At 57.7% G+C, this 16,274-nt stretch overlaps 2 protein-coding genes across 6 annotated transcripts in view; one reads left to right on the top strand and one right to left on the bottom strand.

Moving 5' to 3' along the window:
* On the top strand, positions 1 to 12,488 carry CDAN1 (codanin 1). 3 transcript variants are annotated; one of them, XR_009867308.1, is made up of 29 exons: positions 1 to 102; positions 313 to 800; positions 987 to 1,193; positions 1,373 to 1,542; positions 1,825 to 1,938; positions 2,020 to 2,098; positions 2,497 to 2,617; positions 2,803 to 2,912; positions 3,345 to 3,434; positions 4,015 to 4,090; positions 4,376 to 4,581; positions 4,809 to 4,929; positions 5,073 to 5,219; positions 5,374 to 5,540; positions 5,773 to 5,860; positions 6,072 to 6,161; positions 6,349 to 6,403; positions 6,600 to 6,733; positions 6,810 to 6,913; positions 7,118 to 7,276; positions 7,599 to 7,662; positions 7,823 to 7,901; positions 8,058 to 8,206; positions 9,268 to 9,375; positions 9,509 to 9,572; positions 9,697 to 9,878; positions 10,041 to 10,148; positions 11,474 to 12,070; positions 12,219 to 12,488. XR_009867308.1 is itself a non-coding variant. In XM_062205737.1 (28 exons), exons 1-28 carry the CDS (start codon positions 13 to 15, stop codon positions 11,597 to 11,599), a joined length of 3,693 nt encoding a protein of 1,230 aa, XP_062061721.1. In that variant the 5' UTR covers positions 1 to 12; the 3' UTR covers positions 11,600 to 12,212. The 3 variants fall into 3 exon arrangements, 2 of the variants coding, with proteins under 2 accessions (XP_062061721.1, XP_062061720.1); XM_062205737.1 differs by lacking the exon at positions 12,219 to 12,488 and having other exon boundaries at positions 990 to 1,193; positions 11,474 to 12,212; XM_062205736.1 differs by lacking the exon at positions 12,219 to 12,488 and having other exon boundaries at positions 11,474 to 12,212.
* A 2,404-nt stretch (positions 12,489 to 14,892) lies between these two features.
* STARD9 (StAR related lipid transfer domain containing 9) overlaps positions 14,893 to 16,274 on the bottom strand; it is a 126,928-nt gene continuing 125,546 nt past the window's right edge. For 2 of the 3 annotated variants that reach the window (XM_062205741.1, XM_062205747.1), the window contains exon 33: positions 14,893 to 16,262. In XM_062205741.1, coding sequence (XP_062061725.1) covers positions 16,161 to 16,262 — 102 coding nt within the window. In that variant the 3' untranslated portion in view covers positions 14,893 to 16,160. The remainder of the gene's footprint in view (positions 16,263 to 16,274) is intronic. The other variant, XM_062205740.1, reaches the window with a different exon arrangement.

Genomic DNA, 16,274 nt, shown 5'->3' with positions numbered 1-16,274 from the left:
GCCCCTACCGGGATGGCGGCGGTTTTGGAGTCGCTGCTGCGAGAGGAGGTGTCGGTCGCAGCGGCCGTGCGGTGGATCGCGCGCAGAACCCAGAGTTCCGAGGTAACAGCGCCGGCCCGCCCCCAGGCCTGAGCGGAACCCGCTTCTCGCGGGAGGCGCCAGCCCGCTCCGGTCCCGGTCCTCCGGGGCGCCTGGCCGCCAGCCCGGGCCGAGTGCGCTCCGGATGGGCGCCGCTGCCCGGGCGGCCCCGCCGCTCGCCACCCCGGGCTGGCCGCCGACCCTCTTGCTCCTGCACGTCTCCTTCTCCCTCAGGACAGCCCCGGGGAGGCGGCCGTGCTGCGCTCACTCCGGCCGCTGCGGAAGGAATTCGTGCCGTTCCTGCTGAACTTCCTGAGGGAGCAGAGCTGCCGCGTCCTCCCGCAGGGCCCCCCAACCCCCGCCAAGGCCCCGGGCGCCTCGGCGACCTTGCCGGGGAGGCCGGGGGGCCCGCCGCGGGGCGGCCGCGGGGCGCGCAGCCAGCTCTTCCCTCCGCCGGAGCCCCCGAGCCCCGCGGCCGAGGCCCCTCTGGCCCGCCGCGGGGGCAGGAGGCGGGGCCCGGCGCCGGCCCGCGAGCGCGGAGGCCGCGGCCCCGGGGGCCCGGAGGAGGGGGTCGGCGGGGAGAGCCTGCCCTGGGCCGGGGCCCGGAGGCTCCGGGGCTCTGGCAGCCCCAGCAGTCCCAGCCTCGCGCTCTGTGATCCACCAAACCTCAGCAACCTGGAGGAGTTCCCTCCCGTAGGCTCGGTTCCCCCCGGCCCTGCAGGGTGAGAATCCGCCCTCGCCCAGGAGATGGGTGGCACGGAGGCTCCGCTGGGGGAGTCGGTGCCTCGGGGCTGGGGGTGAGGTAACGTAACGGTGAAGGGGGTCTTGGCCAGGGGCCCAGGAGCTGTGCTGCTGGAGGGGAGGTGCTTGAGGATGAGAGTTTGAGAAAATCCTGTGGCTGCTCTCAGCAGGACGAAGCCTTCACGCAGGATCAACCCAACTCCGGTGAGCGAAGAGCGGTCACTCTCCAAGCCCAAGACTTGCTTCACCTCACCCCCAATCAGCTGTGTCCCCAGTTCCCAACCCTCAGCCCTGGACACTAGCCCTTGGGGCCTTGGCCTTCCCCCAGGGTGCAGAAGTCTGCAAGAGGAGCGAGAGATGCTCAGGAAGGAGCGGTATGGCCTTGCCGCTCTCTGGGGGTGGCGGCTTCCTCCCCGCGGGGGAGCTGCAGGGCTTCTCCCTGAACCTGATCTCCCCCCTCGGGGGCTCTGGGATTGTCTCCCCCGGAGGGACCTGAGTGTGCTTGTGACCAGGGAGCCAGGCTGAGCGCTCATGACACTGTCTCTCCCCATAGTTCCAAGCAGCTGCAGCAGTCACCTACCCCTTCCTGCCCCACCCCGGAGTCGGGGTCTCCTCTCCCCAGCCGGACGGGGAGCCTCACCGATGAAGCTGCTGACCCTGCCCGAGTGTCTTCCCGCCAACGCCTGGAGTTGGTAGCCCTTGTGTACTCTTCCTGCATTGCTGGTGAGCAAGGGAGAGCACAGCGCGGGGCTAGGAGGGGACTTCAAAAAGTTCATGGGAAATGGAATTAATTCAAAGGCGACCTTTGTTTTGATGCAGATTTTGAAGTCATACATCATGTTTTCACATTATACATTTATGGTCCATGCGTCATTCTTTTATAACATCCGTTTTAAACTTTTTGAAGACCCTTACGGCGCTGCAGGTTAAGGGAACTAATGAAGCTGCAGAACTGAGCGGGCTCCAGATGGAACCTGCTATCATGGGGTTTCTTTTTATATCCAGAGAACCTGGTACCAAACCTGTTCTTGGAGCTTTTCTTCGTCCTTCAGCTCCTCACTGCCCGGAGAATGGTGGCTGCCAAGGACAGTGACCTTGAACCAGGTCCAGGTGTCCTAGGTAAGTGAGCAAACTTCCTTTTGAGAAGTGAGGTCTGGCGATGGACGCTTGTGAGCTGACGGCGCGCTGCTGTCTTCCCAGAGTCTGTGGGGAGCCCCCTGTTCCAGAGCATCCATGACTGTGTCTTCTTCGCCGTGCGGGTGTTAGAGCGTCAGTTTCCGTGAGTCTGCCTGGCTGGGGCATGTGGGCCTTCGTCTCATGGTCTGCCCTGTGCTCTGGCCGCTTGTACAGCAGCCCCGGCTCTTTACCTATTGGTAATCTTTGTGTCAAGGCTATGATTTTAACCTCTGAAAGAGCCCAGTCGACCCCTGTGTTCTTGGCGACTGGCCTTTCTGTCTAGGGCGGCTACCCCTGTCCTGTCTTCCTGCTTTGTCAGGTCTCATTCCTTCCCCTTTGACCGCCGTCATCCTTGGTTCTTGCCCTGTGATCTTTCTGTGCATGTCTGGGCCCAGCACATCCTGGCTCCAGTCTCCAGATGCGCTCTGTGCTGCCCAGGCAGCCGCTCCCTGCGTGCAGTCTGTGTCCCAGTCTCAGCTGTGTGTGCTCCTGTCCCCACAGGGTTCTTTCCTACCTGGACAAAGGGACCTTGAAGCTGCTGGCAGAGAATGAGCGGCTGCTATGCTTCTCACCAGCCCTGCAAGGCCGCCTTCGAGCTGCCTATGAGGGCAGTGTTGCCAAGGTAGTGGCCCCAGCGCAGGTGCCTGCTAGCCTGGACCTGACCCTTGCGAGCTTCCATAAATTCAAGCAGCCCCTGCTCACAACACTGAAGTGTCGTGTGTGCTGACGGTGGGGGAGGTCAGGGGTGAAGTTTTCTGAGTGTGCCTCCTGTAGGCTTTAGATCCGAATGTCACCGCCATGTTCCAGGTGTCTCTGGTGATGCTGCCCTCTGCTCAGGCTGTCTCCTTCCAGCCAGAAACTGACAATCGTGCCAACTTCTCCAGTGACCGAGCCTTTCATACTTTCAAAAAGCAGAGGTGATGAGAAAGGGGAACTCTGGGGAGGGAGTAGGTGGCAGTCTCTCTGGAATAGGCAGTTGTTTTGTTTTCACAGAAACTGGGAGTTTGGCACTGACAAGTGGGTTGGTACCACCAGGCCCTTCCTTGCCATCCCAAGGGCCAGTTGACCTTATTCTGTTTTGTGCCCGTGGACTTGAATCGCTGAGCCTAGCAAGCCCTCTCAAGGGTCTTTAATCTCAGGGTTCCTGGGTAGGATTACCTCTCAGTGTGCACAGAAGTGTGTGAGCCAGTGGTGTGCTGTGCTGGGTCTGTGACATTGTCATCCTATAAGGGACTCTGGAGGTTAAGAGATGGGACTGGCAGAGTCCTGTGCTCAGTGTTCCACATGAGAAGAGTGAGGTAGCAGCACACCATGCCTTAGCTGATCAGGCGTTCTTGTGTGTCTGTCAGGGATGTGTTTTATGAGGTGCTTCGAGAATGGGAGGATCACCACGAGGAGCCCGGCTGGGACTTTGAGAAGGGCCTGGGTAGCAGGATCAGGTGGGTGCTCCGCCGCTGGTCACCGTGTCTCCTCTCCTGCCAGTGGGCGCTCCGCAACGTGTGGGGAGATGGTGGCAGGAGGCTTTGCCGTCCTCCCTGCCTCCTCACCTCCAGCACCAGCAGCCCTGCCTCCGCTCGGGAGGGGTGTGTCTCCCAGCTCCTTCTGCTTGTTTGCTAATGGCTGGCACTTGGAAAAGAACAAAGCTTGTAATCCAAGTTGCTTGTTTTGACCCAAATCACTGGACAGACCCTCCAGCCTTTGTTTTCTGCGTCGTCTGGTTTGGGCCGCCCTGATGCTCGGTCTAGGTAGATGAGTAGGCGGCAGAGTGGGTTTCCTATCCGGAAGCTCACTGGCTCTCGGCGACCACTGCAGAATTACGGGTGGCAGCGATGGCTTGCTGGGTTTGGTTTGTCTCTAGCCTCACGGTCCCTGGGTTCTGAGGGCAGTGCCCCTCTCCTTGCCCATAGCCCTGGGCAGGCCCGCTGTGGCAGGTGAAGGCTGAAGAGCCCAGGGGCTGGCCTGTTCTCAGCAGTCTCCCCTCCTCCCTCCTGTACACTCTTCCTGACTCTTCCTCCTTAGAGCCATGATGGGCCAGCTCTCGGCAGCCTGCAGCCACAGCCACTTTGTTCGACTTTTCCAAAAACAGCTTCTCCAGGTAACGGCGCCGTGGCCCGCACCGTCTCCCCACCCTTTTCCTTGGTGCGTGCTGTGGTAGGAAGGGCCCAGGTTAAGAGGCCTGGTTTCATATCCCAGCTCTCGCAGCCCCTAGGTAAATCCTTTCAGCTTAGTTTGTTCTTTACCTCTGAAACAGAGTGGAAGCCCTCCCTCAGCACTGCCTCAGGCACTAACAGAGTAGGCAGTCTGTAGATGTTCATCTCATTATGTTCGGTCAGTCTCCCATGCACTGTTTTTGGTTTCGATTCTCTCTCGCCCTGCTCAGATGTGTCAGAACCCAGGTGGTGCTGGGGGCACTGTGTTGGGCGAAGCTCCAGATGTGCTCAGTATGCTGGGAGCTGACAAGCTGGGGCGGTTGCGGCGTCTACAGGAGCGACTTGTGGCCCCTCAGAGCAGTGGGGGGCCCTGCCCACCCCCCACCTTCCCGGGCTGTCAAGGCTTCTTCAGAGACTTCATCCTGAGCGCCAGCAGGTAGAGGTGCCCTACCTCGTGCAGGGCAGGAAGCAGAGATCCCTAGACTCCGCCCCTCCATTTCACTTCCCATTCTCTCCCCGGTGTGGGTGATTCCACTTCTCAGCCTCCCATCTCCCCCGTTAATCCTTCCTGCCTAGGGCACCTCTCAGTGCTGATCTGCCTGAACCTCTTCCACTGCCTTTTTATTTCTTCTTTTTTTCTTCTTGCTCTCGCCTCCCGTCCAGCTTCCAGTTTAATCAGCATCTTATGGATAGCCTGAGCTTGAAGATCAGGGAGCTCAATGGCCTCACCCTGCCTCCACATGAGCCTAATGATGACGAAGGGGAGGCAGATGTGGACTGGCAGGTGAGGAAGCAGAACGCGGGCAGTGCGGGGTCTGGCCTCAAAGCAGAGGAGTGTGTTCCATGGACACCACGCTTGGTGACAGGCTTGGAATTGCTCTAGAGGCCTTGCGCGTAGGAGCTGTTATTTCCCTTCATTCCATACAGGGTGAACGGAGACAGTTTGCTATGGTGCTGCTCAGCCTGAGGCTTTTGGCCAAATTCCTGGGCTTTGTGGCTTTCCTGCCATATCGCGGGCCTGAACCACCCCCGACCCGTGAGCTTCAGGACTCCATCCTGGCCCTCAGGAGCCAGGTGAATGGGTGGGAGATCCTGGCAGAGGGAGCCGGGAGGACCAGTCGGCTCGGGCACTGGCTGCTTTCCTGGGCTGTTCTGGAAACCAGGCGGCCTAGAAGGCACTGCCCGGCCCCGCCAGGCGCCCGCCCTCTGACCAGCCCTCCTCTCCCAGGTCCCACCGGTCCTGGATGTGCGGACCCTGCTGTGGCAGGGGCTGCGGGCCCGCCGGGCTGTGCTCACCGTGCCCTGGCTGGTGGAGTTCCTGTCCTTTGCTGACCACATCGTGCCCCTGCTGGACTACTACCGCAGCATCTTTAGTCTCCTGCTGCACCTGCACCGGTGAGTGGAGAAGGGCTGTGGCCCTTCACAGCCCTCACCTGGAGGGACAGACAGGGCAGTCGTTCGCCCTTTCCTTTTTCCTCTGTGGCCCAGCAGAGAAGGAATCGGTGTGGGAGGGGAGGACGAGGAGAGCAAGGAGATGCCGGCTGCCCACACAGAAGCAGCCCCTCTTAGGTCTGCCGCTGGGGACATCCTCCAGTGAGACTGTTCACACCTTCCACTCGCCCCGCAGGAGCTTGGTCTTGGCGCAGGAGCGTGAAGGGGAGATGTGTTTCCTGAACAAGCTGCTGCTGCTTGCTGTCCTGGGCTGGCTTTTCCAGGTGAGCCGGGGGAGGAGGGGGAGGCTGGGAGTCCAGACCTCTGAGTTACTGCGGCAGGGACCAGAAGATGCGAGTTGACAGGAGGGCCGGGGTGCGCCCTCGCTTCAGAGGAGGTTACTCTGAAGCGGCCGCCCAAACCAGGCAGTGAGTGTGGAGGCTGCACATCCCCGCCCGGTGCCGCCTGCAGCTCGGATGGCCTCCTCTCTGCCAGATTCCCACGGTCCCAGAGGACTTGTTCTTTTCGGAAGAGGATCAGTCGGATGGCTTCCAAGTGGACGCAGTGTCCTCAGAATATGGCTTGGTGAGTGTGGGGTCCAGCCAAAGTCCTGGGAAGTCCAAGAAGTAAAGAAAGTGGGCTGTCCAGGAGGACCCAGCCAGGAAGGGCAGGATGGGCTTCCCTGTATCAGCTCCTCCTGACGGGCCGCTTCTGGGCCTGCTGGGGGACAGGAAGCCCGCCTGCCTGCCTACACTGGCCTGTTCTCCCCCAGGACAGTGTGCCTGTGGTGGACCAGCAGCTGCTCTACACCTGCTGCCCCTACATTGGTGAGCATCCCATGCCCTCCCCCAGCACCCATGGTCCCGTCCCTGCCCGCGGACCCAAAAGCCCCACCCCACCGGCCTAGCTCCCGGATGTCTTGCGCTGTCTTGAGGCACTCCCCCAGTGCCTCAGCTTCACGTGCAGGCTGCCTGGAGATGGGAGGGGTTTCTGGGACTAGGAACTTGGGCTTGCCTGCTGCAGGAGAACTCCGGAAGCTGCTCGCTTCGTGGGTTTCAGGCAGCAGTGGGCGGAGCGGGGGTTTCGTCAGGAAAATCACTCCCACCACCACCACCAGCCTGGGAGCCCAGCCTCCCCAGACCAGCCAGGGGCTGCAGGTAAGGCTGGGCGGAGGACAGGGCCAGCTCTGGGGGCGGCCGAAGGGAGCCCTCACCACACTGCTCTGTCCCGCAGGCGCAGCTCGCCCAGGCCTTTTTCCACAACCAGCCGCCCTCCCTGCGCAGGACTGTGGAGTTTGTGGCAGAGAGAATCGGATCGAACTGTGTCAAGCATATCAAGTAAGAATGGGGTGAGGGTCCCCGTCTGTCCCCTCACTGTCGTTCCCTTTGCAACACCCGGCTGCCAAGCTAAGGAAGGGCGGGGGCAGGGGGCGGGGCAAGGCTGGAACTGCCGGCCGCTGTGAAGGAAGCGCCCTTGACTTTGCAGCCTCTTTCCCATTCAGCCCCTCCAACCACTCCCAAACCTTGCTGTCCCTGCTACAGGGCCACGCTGGTGGCAGACCTCGTGCGACAGGCAGAGGCACTTCTCCAGGAGAAGCTGGTGGCGCAGGGCCAGGAAGGGGGCGAAGCAGCCCAGCTGGTGGAGAGCTTGTGTTCCCAGCTGTGCCCCCACGGGGCCCAGGCGTTGACCCAGGGGCGGGAGTAAGAAACACCAATCTATTTGGACTGTCATCTCCTCCTCTGGCGACTTAGCTCTGCTCTCTGCCCTCTCCTGTTACACTCATACTTGTTGCTCCATTTCCTCTCCCCACCCACTCTCCTGATTCTCTCCCCTGCTCTTCTGCAGGCTCCAGACTCGGGCTTTAGTGTTGTATCGCGAAATCCAGGCGCCGAGCTGGGAGCGTGCACAGCGTGGGAGGGCTGGTGCTTGGGCTTCTCCGGCATCTGGGGTCGGGCAGGAGGTCGGTGCTACACTGAGCGAGGCCGGTGCACCTGCTCATCCCCTGCATCTGTCTCCTCGCAGATTCTGCCAGAAGAAGAGCCCTGGGGCTGTGCGGGCCCTGCTTCCAGAGGAGACCCCGGCAGCTGTATGTGGGGAGGGCCCGGGGTTTGCAGGCCGCACAGGTGCACGGGTGTGCCCTCGGCAGTCTGAAGCGGCTGGGGGTGGGGGGGTGCATCCTGGACTTGGGCTCCCTCGGTTGCACCTGCCCCTCCCCGGCGCTGACCCTGCAGTCTTCCGTGTTGCAGGTGCTAAGCAGCGCGGAGAACATTGCCGTGGGGCTGGCCACAGAGAAAGCCTGCACTTGGTTGTCGGCCAACATCACAGGTGAGGTCCATACGGGGAACGGCCCAACCGAGGTTTCAGAGGCAGTTGGGTGAGGAGGGGGTACCCAGCGAGCTAGAAATGGTGAAGGGCATGGGTGGCGTGGTGAGTCCCCATGGGCGCCTCGTGACCCCCTCGTCTTCTCCCTCTGCCCCACAGCGCTGATTAGGAGGGAGGTGAAAGCGGCCGTGAGTCGCATACTTCGAGCCCAGGGTCCTGAGCCAGCTGCCCGGGGGGAGCGGAGGGGCTGCTCCCGCGCCTGTGAGCACCACGCTCCCCTCCCCTCCCACCTCATCTCCGAGATCAAAGTACACAGCTACCCTACTCCCCTTGGCTACCCTCCTCCTCCTCCCTGCTCTGTTCCTGGTTCTTTCATTCTCACATCAGCGCCAGTGTTTGTGTAGGAGCTTTCTGTGTTTCCCAGCTACTTCCTGTTTCATCACTGAATGGGATTAAGTGGGGAGGGCGGAATTTCGTGGTTCTCCTAGGTGTTTCTACTTCAGTTGTCACCTAAACAGGACAGGGTGGGTAAATCGGGCCTAAGTGCCTGTTACCCAGGAGCTGATGGGAGCAGCTCTACCACAATAGAAGTCTCCAAGGGGGCAGTCACCCCAGGCTCCGACTGTGAACCTTTCAGTATGGAAGGTGATGCTTGCTGAGTTTTGGGCAGTAAGAATACACTATCAGTTCTCCTAACTTGGTTAAAAAATACAGAGACTGTCTGGAGCAGGGGTCAGCAGCTAGCCTGTGGACCAGATTGTGCCCACTACTTGTTTTAGTAAATAACATTTTATTGGCACACAGCAATGTCCATTACTTGACAAATTGTCTGTGGCTGCTTTTGCGTTACAACAGCCAAGGTGAGTAGCTGGGACAGAGACCTTATGGCCCTCAAAGCATAGAAGATTCACCATCTTTACCCTAGTCTGGAAATAAAGATGTAAAACAAGGACTAAGAAGCAATGACTAGCAATGGCAACTATATAGGAGGGAGAGGAAAAGGCTCATGGCCATTAGATGCTGGTTCGCAACATGCAGAGGACTTGTGCGTGGAAAACGAAACGAAGCAGGAGGGATAGACAATATGAAGACTTGGGGCAGGTGCCCGCCTAGGAGTTGATAGGAGTCCTGTCCCTGGCAAACGCTGTCCCTCAGCTGACCTGCGCCATCTGTGCCCACTTCGGTTGTCCGTGTGGTTGCTCCCCCTGGTGTGCTGTCCTGCCCCAGCCCCAGGTCTGTGGGTGCTGTGCCCAGCCGCCTCACCACCTCTTCCTGCTCCCTCTCTTCACTGCCGAGCCCTACCCCATCTGACTCCTCTGTGGCCCGCCCTGGCCCAGCTTGGTGTGAGGCCTCGCCCTGCTCCCCACAGGATGTGCTCTCCCTGGCCGTGGGGCCCCGGGACCCTGAGGAGGGAGTTTCCCCAGAGCATCTGGAGCAGCTCCTAGGCCAGTTGGGACAGACCCTGCAGTGTCGCCAGGTAAGACGTGGCATTGGCCACGTGAAGGCTGTTTCCGCACGCCCTCGCCTCGGAAGCAGAGCCCTGGCTGGCTCAGCCAATCCTGACAGCGGTGAGGACGCTAATTCTAGGGTCTCCCTCTTTTTCCCCACAGTTCCTGTGTCCACCTGCTGAGCAGCATCTGGCCAAGTGCTCGGTGGAGCTGGCTTCCCTGCTTGGTATGGCTGCTTTCTCAAATCCCTCTCTTGCCAGGTCCCCATCTCAGGGCTGAGTACAGGGAAGATTAGAAACGCCTTCTTCCGCTCCCATGTCTTACAGCTTGACTTTCCTCTCTTCCCATAGTGGCAGATCAAATTCCCATCTTGGGGCCGCCGGCACAGCGCAGGCTGGAGAGAGGGCAGGCCCGAAGGCTCCTACACATGCTGCTTTCCCTGTGGAAGGAGGACTTTCAGGGGCCCGTTCCCCTGCGACTCCTGCTGAGCCCGAGAAATGTGGGGCTTCTGGCAGACACAAGGCCGAGGGAGGTGAGTCAGAGGAAGGCCTGGGCGGCATCCGCCCGCAGCCCCCTGCCCAATCTCATACTCCCCTGTTCTGTTCCCGTGCTGAAGTGGACTCCACTCACTTCTCCCTGAGCTCGTGGGCCGGGCCTCTTAGCAGCGGGGACTTGTGTTTTGTGTGTCTTGCAGTGGGATCTGCTGCTCTTCTTGCTCCGGGAGCTGGTGGAGAAGGGGCTGATGTGCCGGATGGAGATAGAGGCCTGCTTAGGCAGCCTCCGTGCTGCCCAGTGGCCAGAGGTAAGGAGTCCTCTTCTTGTCTTACATGGAGGGAGAACCAGTGTCGTGTATCCCATGTGTCCTGAAAGGGACTTTTGTCCAGGGTTTTACAACCACCCTGAACTTGTCTTTGGCCTCCTTCAGCTGAGTAGCTGTGTATGAGGGGATTTTAGAAAGCTCGTGGAGAAATGAAATTAAAGGTAAGTTTATTTTGGGGCCAAAGTTTTTTGAATTCCATGTAGTTTCCTCATCATACGCATTTTCTACGCTTCTTTGAAGGCCCTCAAAGGAATCTCAGGGAAGAAAGGGAGGGAAGCAGGCAGTGAATCGGAAGGCAGCGTGGCATTGTGTGAGATTTTTTTAAAAAGATTTATTTGAGAGAGCCAGAGCCAGAGAAAGAGAGGTCTTCCATCCAGTGGTTCACTCCCCAAATGACCACAACTGCCAGAGCTGAGCTGATCCAAAGCCAAGAGCGTCTTCTGGGTCTCCCACGTGGGTGCAGGGGCCCAAGGACTGGGCCATCTTCCACTTTCCCAGGCCATAGTAGAGAGCCTGGTTGGAAGTGGAGCAGCCAGGACTTGAACCGGTGCCCATATGGGATGCTGGTGCTGTGGGCTGGGGCTTTAACCCGCTGCGCCACAGTGCTGGGTCCCAGTGTGAGTTTTTTATAGCAGCTTAGAAACCATTTTTTTTTTTTTAAGATTTATTTGAAAGAGCTAGGAGAAGCAGAGTAGAGAGGTCTTCCATCTTCTGGTTCACTCCTCAACTGGCCCCAGTGGTCAGAGCTGCGCCAATCCAAAGCCAGGAGCCAGGAGCTTCCTCCCACATGGATGCAGGGGCCCAAGGACTTGGGCCACCCTCCACTACTTTCCCAGGCCATAGCAGAAAGCTGGCTCGGAAGGAGCAGCTGGGACTCGAACCGGCGCCCACGTGGGATGCCACCACTGCAGGCAGCAGCTCTACACGCTATGCCACAGCTCCAGCACAATACATTAGATTTGATTTAAAAGAATTAAAGATGTCTTTCATCAGTTGGTTTACTCTTCAAATGGCCATAACAGCTGGGGCTAGGTCAGGCTGAAGCCAGGAGCCAAGAGCTTCTTCCAGGTCTCACATGGGTGGAGGGACCCAAGCCCTTGGGCCATGCTCCACTGCTTTCCCAGGTGCATGAGCAAAGAGCTGGGTTGGAAGTAGAAAAGCCGGGACTCAAACCATTGTTCATATGGGATGCTGGCGCTGCAAACAGCTGGTTAACCAGCTGTGCCACAGTACCAGTCCCTAGGGATTGGTCTTTACTAGTGCAGAAGGCTATGTCTGCCATCTCAGAAACTTTCTACTTATTTCAGGACTTCTCTGAAGAATTAGCAACGCTGTTCAATCTGTTTCTAACTGAGCCCCACTTGCCAGAACCCCAGCTACGGGCGTGTGAGCTGGTGCAGCCAAACCGGGGGACTGTGCTGGCCCAGAGCTAGGGCTGGGCAGCGGCCCTGCTGGGCACCTCATCAGAACCCTGCCTGCCTGCCTGTGCCTCAGGAGGAAGCCGAAGAGCCCACTGCTGCCCCTCGCTGCGGTGGGAGGAGCTGGGTCTGGAACAGACCTCCTGCTCGGATGGAAGGGCTGCGTGGCATCCCACCGACGGCGAGCTCACCACCCGAATCCTGGAGGCAGGAGAGGCCAGGTGATTCAGCGTGCTGCTGGAAGAGCCTCGAGACTCGTCTGGGAGCAGAGCGGGCGTTGATCACGTGGATGCGGAGTACCAGGCGTGAGAGGGCTTGTCAAACAGGCTCCTCGCCTCACTTGCTGCTATGCTAGCACCTCTTACAACGTGTGGTTCTGGATCACGAAAGCGGCAGAGGACTTCTGCTTCACTTGAAAATGAAAGCACCATCTTGGAACTCTACATTTCCCCATCACCGGGAACTTACAAATGCACAACAGATAAGGTAGGACCCACCTGACAGAAGCCTGGCTTTGCCCTTCTGTCTTCTGCCTGGGTGTAGGCAGTAACTCTCTAGACCCTGTCTCCACCCAAGGACCAAGGAAGGGGCAAAACGGGACAGTTTTTTAAATACAAGCTGTTTTCTTTCACAGGGGCTGATGTCTAGTCATTTCCGCCTTTTCCCTTAGAAGGCTGCAGTCTCCGGTGGGCTCCTGAGTTCCAGCCGTACAGGTGCCTTGCCGGTTAGGATGCCAGCCCCAGGCCCATGAAGCTGCTTGCTTTCAATTTATGCCCAGCAAATTGGCAGCTCTCGTCAGGGCTGGGGGTGTCCTATCTGGCTGACAACGTGTCTCAGAACTAAAGCATTCTACTTCTCTATAAGCGAACCACTGCTTTTGACTAAGAAAGCATTAAACATGTCATTGAGTTCATTTCTGTAAAAATTGTTTTTCTGTTTGAGGAATACGTAAGAATTAGGCAGTTTAGGGACGTACATTATTCAGTGAAGCTCTTAAAAAGCTTACAGCTGCTGGCCGGCGCCGTGGCTTAACAGGCTAATCCTCCGCCTTGCGGTGCCGGCACACCGGGTTCTAGTCCCGGTTGGCGCGCTGGATTCTATCCCGGTTGCCCCTCTTCCAGGCCAGCTCTCTGCTATGGCCCGGGAAGGCAGTGGAGGATGGCCCAAGTGCTTGGGCTCTGCACCCCATGGGAGACCAGGAGCAGCGCCTGGCTCCTGGCTTTGGATCGGCGCAATGCGCTGGCCACAGTGGCCATTGGAGGGTGAACCAACGGCAAAAAGGAAGACCTTTCTGTCTCTCACTATCCACTCTGCCTGTAAAAAAAAAAAAAAAAAAAAAGCTTACAGCTGCCAACGACACAAGCAGGGTTAAGACTCTGGGCTTATGGGCAATCCACTTGTGGGATCCTAACAAAGCCAGGTGATCCCATTGGTGCACAAAGCATATTTTTTCAAAGGCTTTTATCTTCCTTTTTTTTTTTTTTTTTTTTTTGAAAGGCAGAGTGGATAGAGAGACAGAGAAAGGTCTTCCTTTTTGCCGTTGGTTCACCCTCCAATGGCCGGCGCACTGCGGCCAGCGCATCGCGCTGATCCGAAGCCAGGAGCCAGGTGCTTACCCTGGTCTCCCATGCAGGTGCAGGGCCCAAGCACTTGGGCCATCCTCCACTGCACTCCCTGGCCACAGCAGAGAGCTGGCCTGGAAGAGGGGCAACCAGGACAGAATCCGGCGCCCTGACCGGGACTAAAACCCGGTGTGCTGGAGCCGCAAGGCAGAGGATTAGCCTATTGAGCCACGGTGCCGGTGTATCTTCCTCTTTTAAATGCAATTTTAATGCCTAGGAGTCAAAATGACTAGGAAATATTTTCTGTCTCTAGGCCCAGAGACCAGCATTAGGTGTGGTTGAACCACAGTACAGGCCCAGCAAGCTGCGGGCTCATGGCTACTTCTTGGCATCTTCTGCAGGAAAGCCTGCAACGCCTAAGGATACTGAGGTGAAAGGTTAGGCCATACTCAGGCCTGGTGCTTGGCCTCCTGGGTTAAAACCAAGCTCTTGGGAAAGGAATTAGAAATTTAACACGGCCCCTACAAAGGAGATTTCCTGGGGCCTGTGTGAGCCTTAAAGGCCTGCTCTGTGGATTGAGCAGAAAGGCAGCTAATTAAGTGCAAACTCACCAGCTTGCTCTTATGGATCTGTGCTGTACAGATTATGTAAACCCAGAAGTCGTCAGTGTAGTCCCCAGAGCAGCAGCCTTGGGCTTACCTGGAACTTAAAAATACTTGCGCTTCCTTCTACACATCTACTCAATCAGCAGTTTTGGGGGAGCAGCCTGAGATGTAACGAAGTCTTTGGGCGATTCTCATGCAGGCTAGACTGAGAGCTGCCCATCTAGAAGGAGACCTGACTTCACTTGTGCATCTTATTACAAGGTCATCCTCAGTTGACAGCCTCAGTATCCACAGGGAACCTATTCCAGGACACCTGCATGTACCAAGGTCCACACATAACTAGACACAGCCTCCCGAATACTTTGAAGTCTGGAGGTTACTTACCTTATAAACCAATAGAATGTAAATGCCATGTGTAGCTGTTACACTAAATTGTTTAGGGAATAATGACAATATTTTTTCATATTTTTTTGAATAACAGAGAAAGAAAGAGCAAGCATCCATCTGTTGGTGCTCTTTCCAAATGCCCACAATAACCTGAGCCAGGAATTCCATCCAGGTCCCCCAAGTGGATGGCGGGGGCCATTGCTTAGGCCATCACCTCCCAGGTGCACATGAGCAGGGAGGGAGAGCAGCAGGACCCAAACCCAGGGGTGCAGCTGTCCTCAGGGCATCAGCAGTGCGCCCCACTTTCAAACACTTCCCATCCTCAGCTGAGGCGAAGCCCGCGGGTACGGAGGGCCGACTGTTCTTCATGATGCTCTCAGCTGGGCTGGTGTGGGCTTGTCTAGGAAGCGGATAAAGCCAGCACTTGGTTATCCACCCATCCAGATTCCCACAACTGGCTCTGCCTCAGACGCTCCCTGGCGCTGCGGTCACAGTTACGTATGGCAGTGACTACTCTGGAATCCTCCCTTCTGTTCGAATTTGGATTAAAGTTGAGCAACTAATCTGGTTGCTAATGACCATGCAGAGCAGTGCCAAGGCGCATGGGCAGAACCTACGTGTCAGCTCAATACAGCAGCCTGAAACTGGGCCACGAGCAGGCCCTGCCATGACCAGCAGGCTGCATTCCGCCTTGCTTCAGTGACATGCTTGAGCATCCCAGGACAGTCCTCACTGAGTCAAATACACACACAGGACTTTTAATTCACAGGTGTTCTGGCCTCTGGCCAACAGTCTTACTGAGAGATTTACAGGAAAAGAGGTGGGAGTACATAACTAGTGTGTCAAGTGTTATTAAAAAAAAAAAAGCAAATTAGGAAAGTACTTACAAACATTTAAAAACCATTTGTAAAATCTTCAACCAATAATATATAAATAACCTGAGGTAAGAGGGAAAAATAAAACCCTGACAACATTTTTAGAAAAGTAAAACTTTGCTGCAGTATCTAGACACCTCTTAATTCCCAGTTACCCTCGTCCAACAGAGAGTCTGGGCACGAACTAAGGATGGGGCTCTCCTACCTTTACTGCTCCCAAGGGAACATCCAGAATAGTGGGCTCCCGCCGAGCCTGGGCTGAGGTTCAAGAACACGGGCTGCACTCTCCATCCTACCTGGAGTCCGCGGGGCCACGAGCAGGGCGCGCGCACAGAGCTTCCTCCTAAGCACCGCCTCACTGCCTCACTGCCCCAGGAGTTACCTTTTCTCTCATCTTCAAAGAATAATGTTTCATTTCTAGAATTCCTCTTGCCTTGTCAGCGGCCAGCAGCTGCTGTCTTGCCCGCCCTCGGAGAGCCCGCCCCAGCCCCCCGACGTGTCGCTCCTCCTGCCCCAGCAGTCTCCCGGGAGTCAGAGGGCACAGCTCGACACTCCTGACCGATGCAAAGCCCAAAAATTCTCTTCTGGGAGTCAAAGGAAGAGCTGGGTAAACACAAATGAACAGAAGGCATTTTGTAAACATCAACAGGAGAAAAGATTCTGAATCCGTGTTCTGGTTTGTGCAGCCATTTTTTAAAGCCCCTGTAGTCTGTTTTGCTGTTTTCCGGGACGGAGCTGATGCAGGAGGCCGGTTCGGAGCAGAGTCGTGGCCGAAGGCTGCCGGCCTCACGACTGGGCTGAGTGCTGGGCCGGAGGGAGGAAGCACCTGGCCAGCGCGCTGCAGTCTCCGCCTGCTGCCCCTGCTCCCTCCTGCGGCCTGAGCAGCTTGTCTGCCACGGAGATAAAGGTGCCAAGTCCAGCCAGCGCGCTGAGCTTCATTCACCGCGGACAGCCGGGGCCAGGGCTCGGGCCGCTCGCTCTGCCGTGGCGCCAGCTAGGACCAAGCACTGACTGGGCCCTGCTGCCACCCCTGGGCTGGCGCCGGCTGCCCAGTCAGCCGCAGCCACTCGCACTGGCTCCTGCGTCGGGGCACGGAAAGTAAGAAGAGCTGCCGCGGCGTGTGCAGCACCGCCTGGCCGGGGAGATGCTAACTGCCCAGGAAGGAAGCCAGTCTGGCTATGACCAGTGGCTGCTGTTTGGTGAAGGAGCTCAGCAGCTGAGGCGGGAAGCCAGGAGCGCCAAGCTCCACCTGGAAGCAGAG

Source organism: Lepus europaeus, chromosome 11 (genome assembly GCF_033115175.1).
Source record: "Lepus europaeus isolate LE1 chromosome 11, mLepTim1.pri, whole genome shotgun sequence".
Taxonomy (NCBI): domain Eukaryota; kingdom Metazoa; phylum Chordata; class Mammalia; order Lagomorpha; family Leporidae; genus Lepus; species Lepus europaeus.
This window is presented reverse-complemented; position numbering and strand designations above follow the sequence as displayed.

Coding starts and splice junctions, on each gene's coding strand:
- CDAN1 (XM_062205736.1), top strand. CDS start 13: ATGGCGGCGGTTTTGGAGTCGCTGCTGCGAGAGGAGGTGTCGGTCGCA. Junction 1,543..1,824: donor GTACTCTTCCTGCATTGCTG/GTGAGCAAGGGA, acceptor TTTTATATCCAG/AGAACCTGGTACCAAACCTG. Junction 1,939..2,019: donor ACCAGGTCCAGGTGTCCTAG/GTAAGTGAGCAA, acceptor CTGTCTTCCCAG/AGTCTGTGGGGAGCCCCCTG.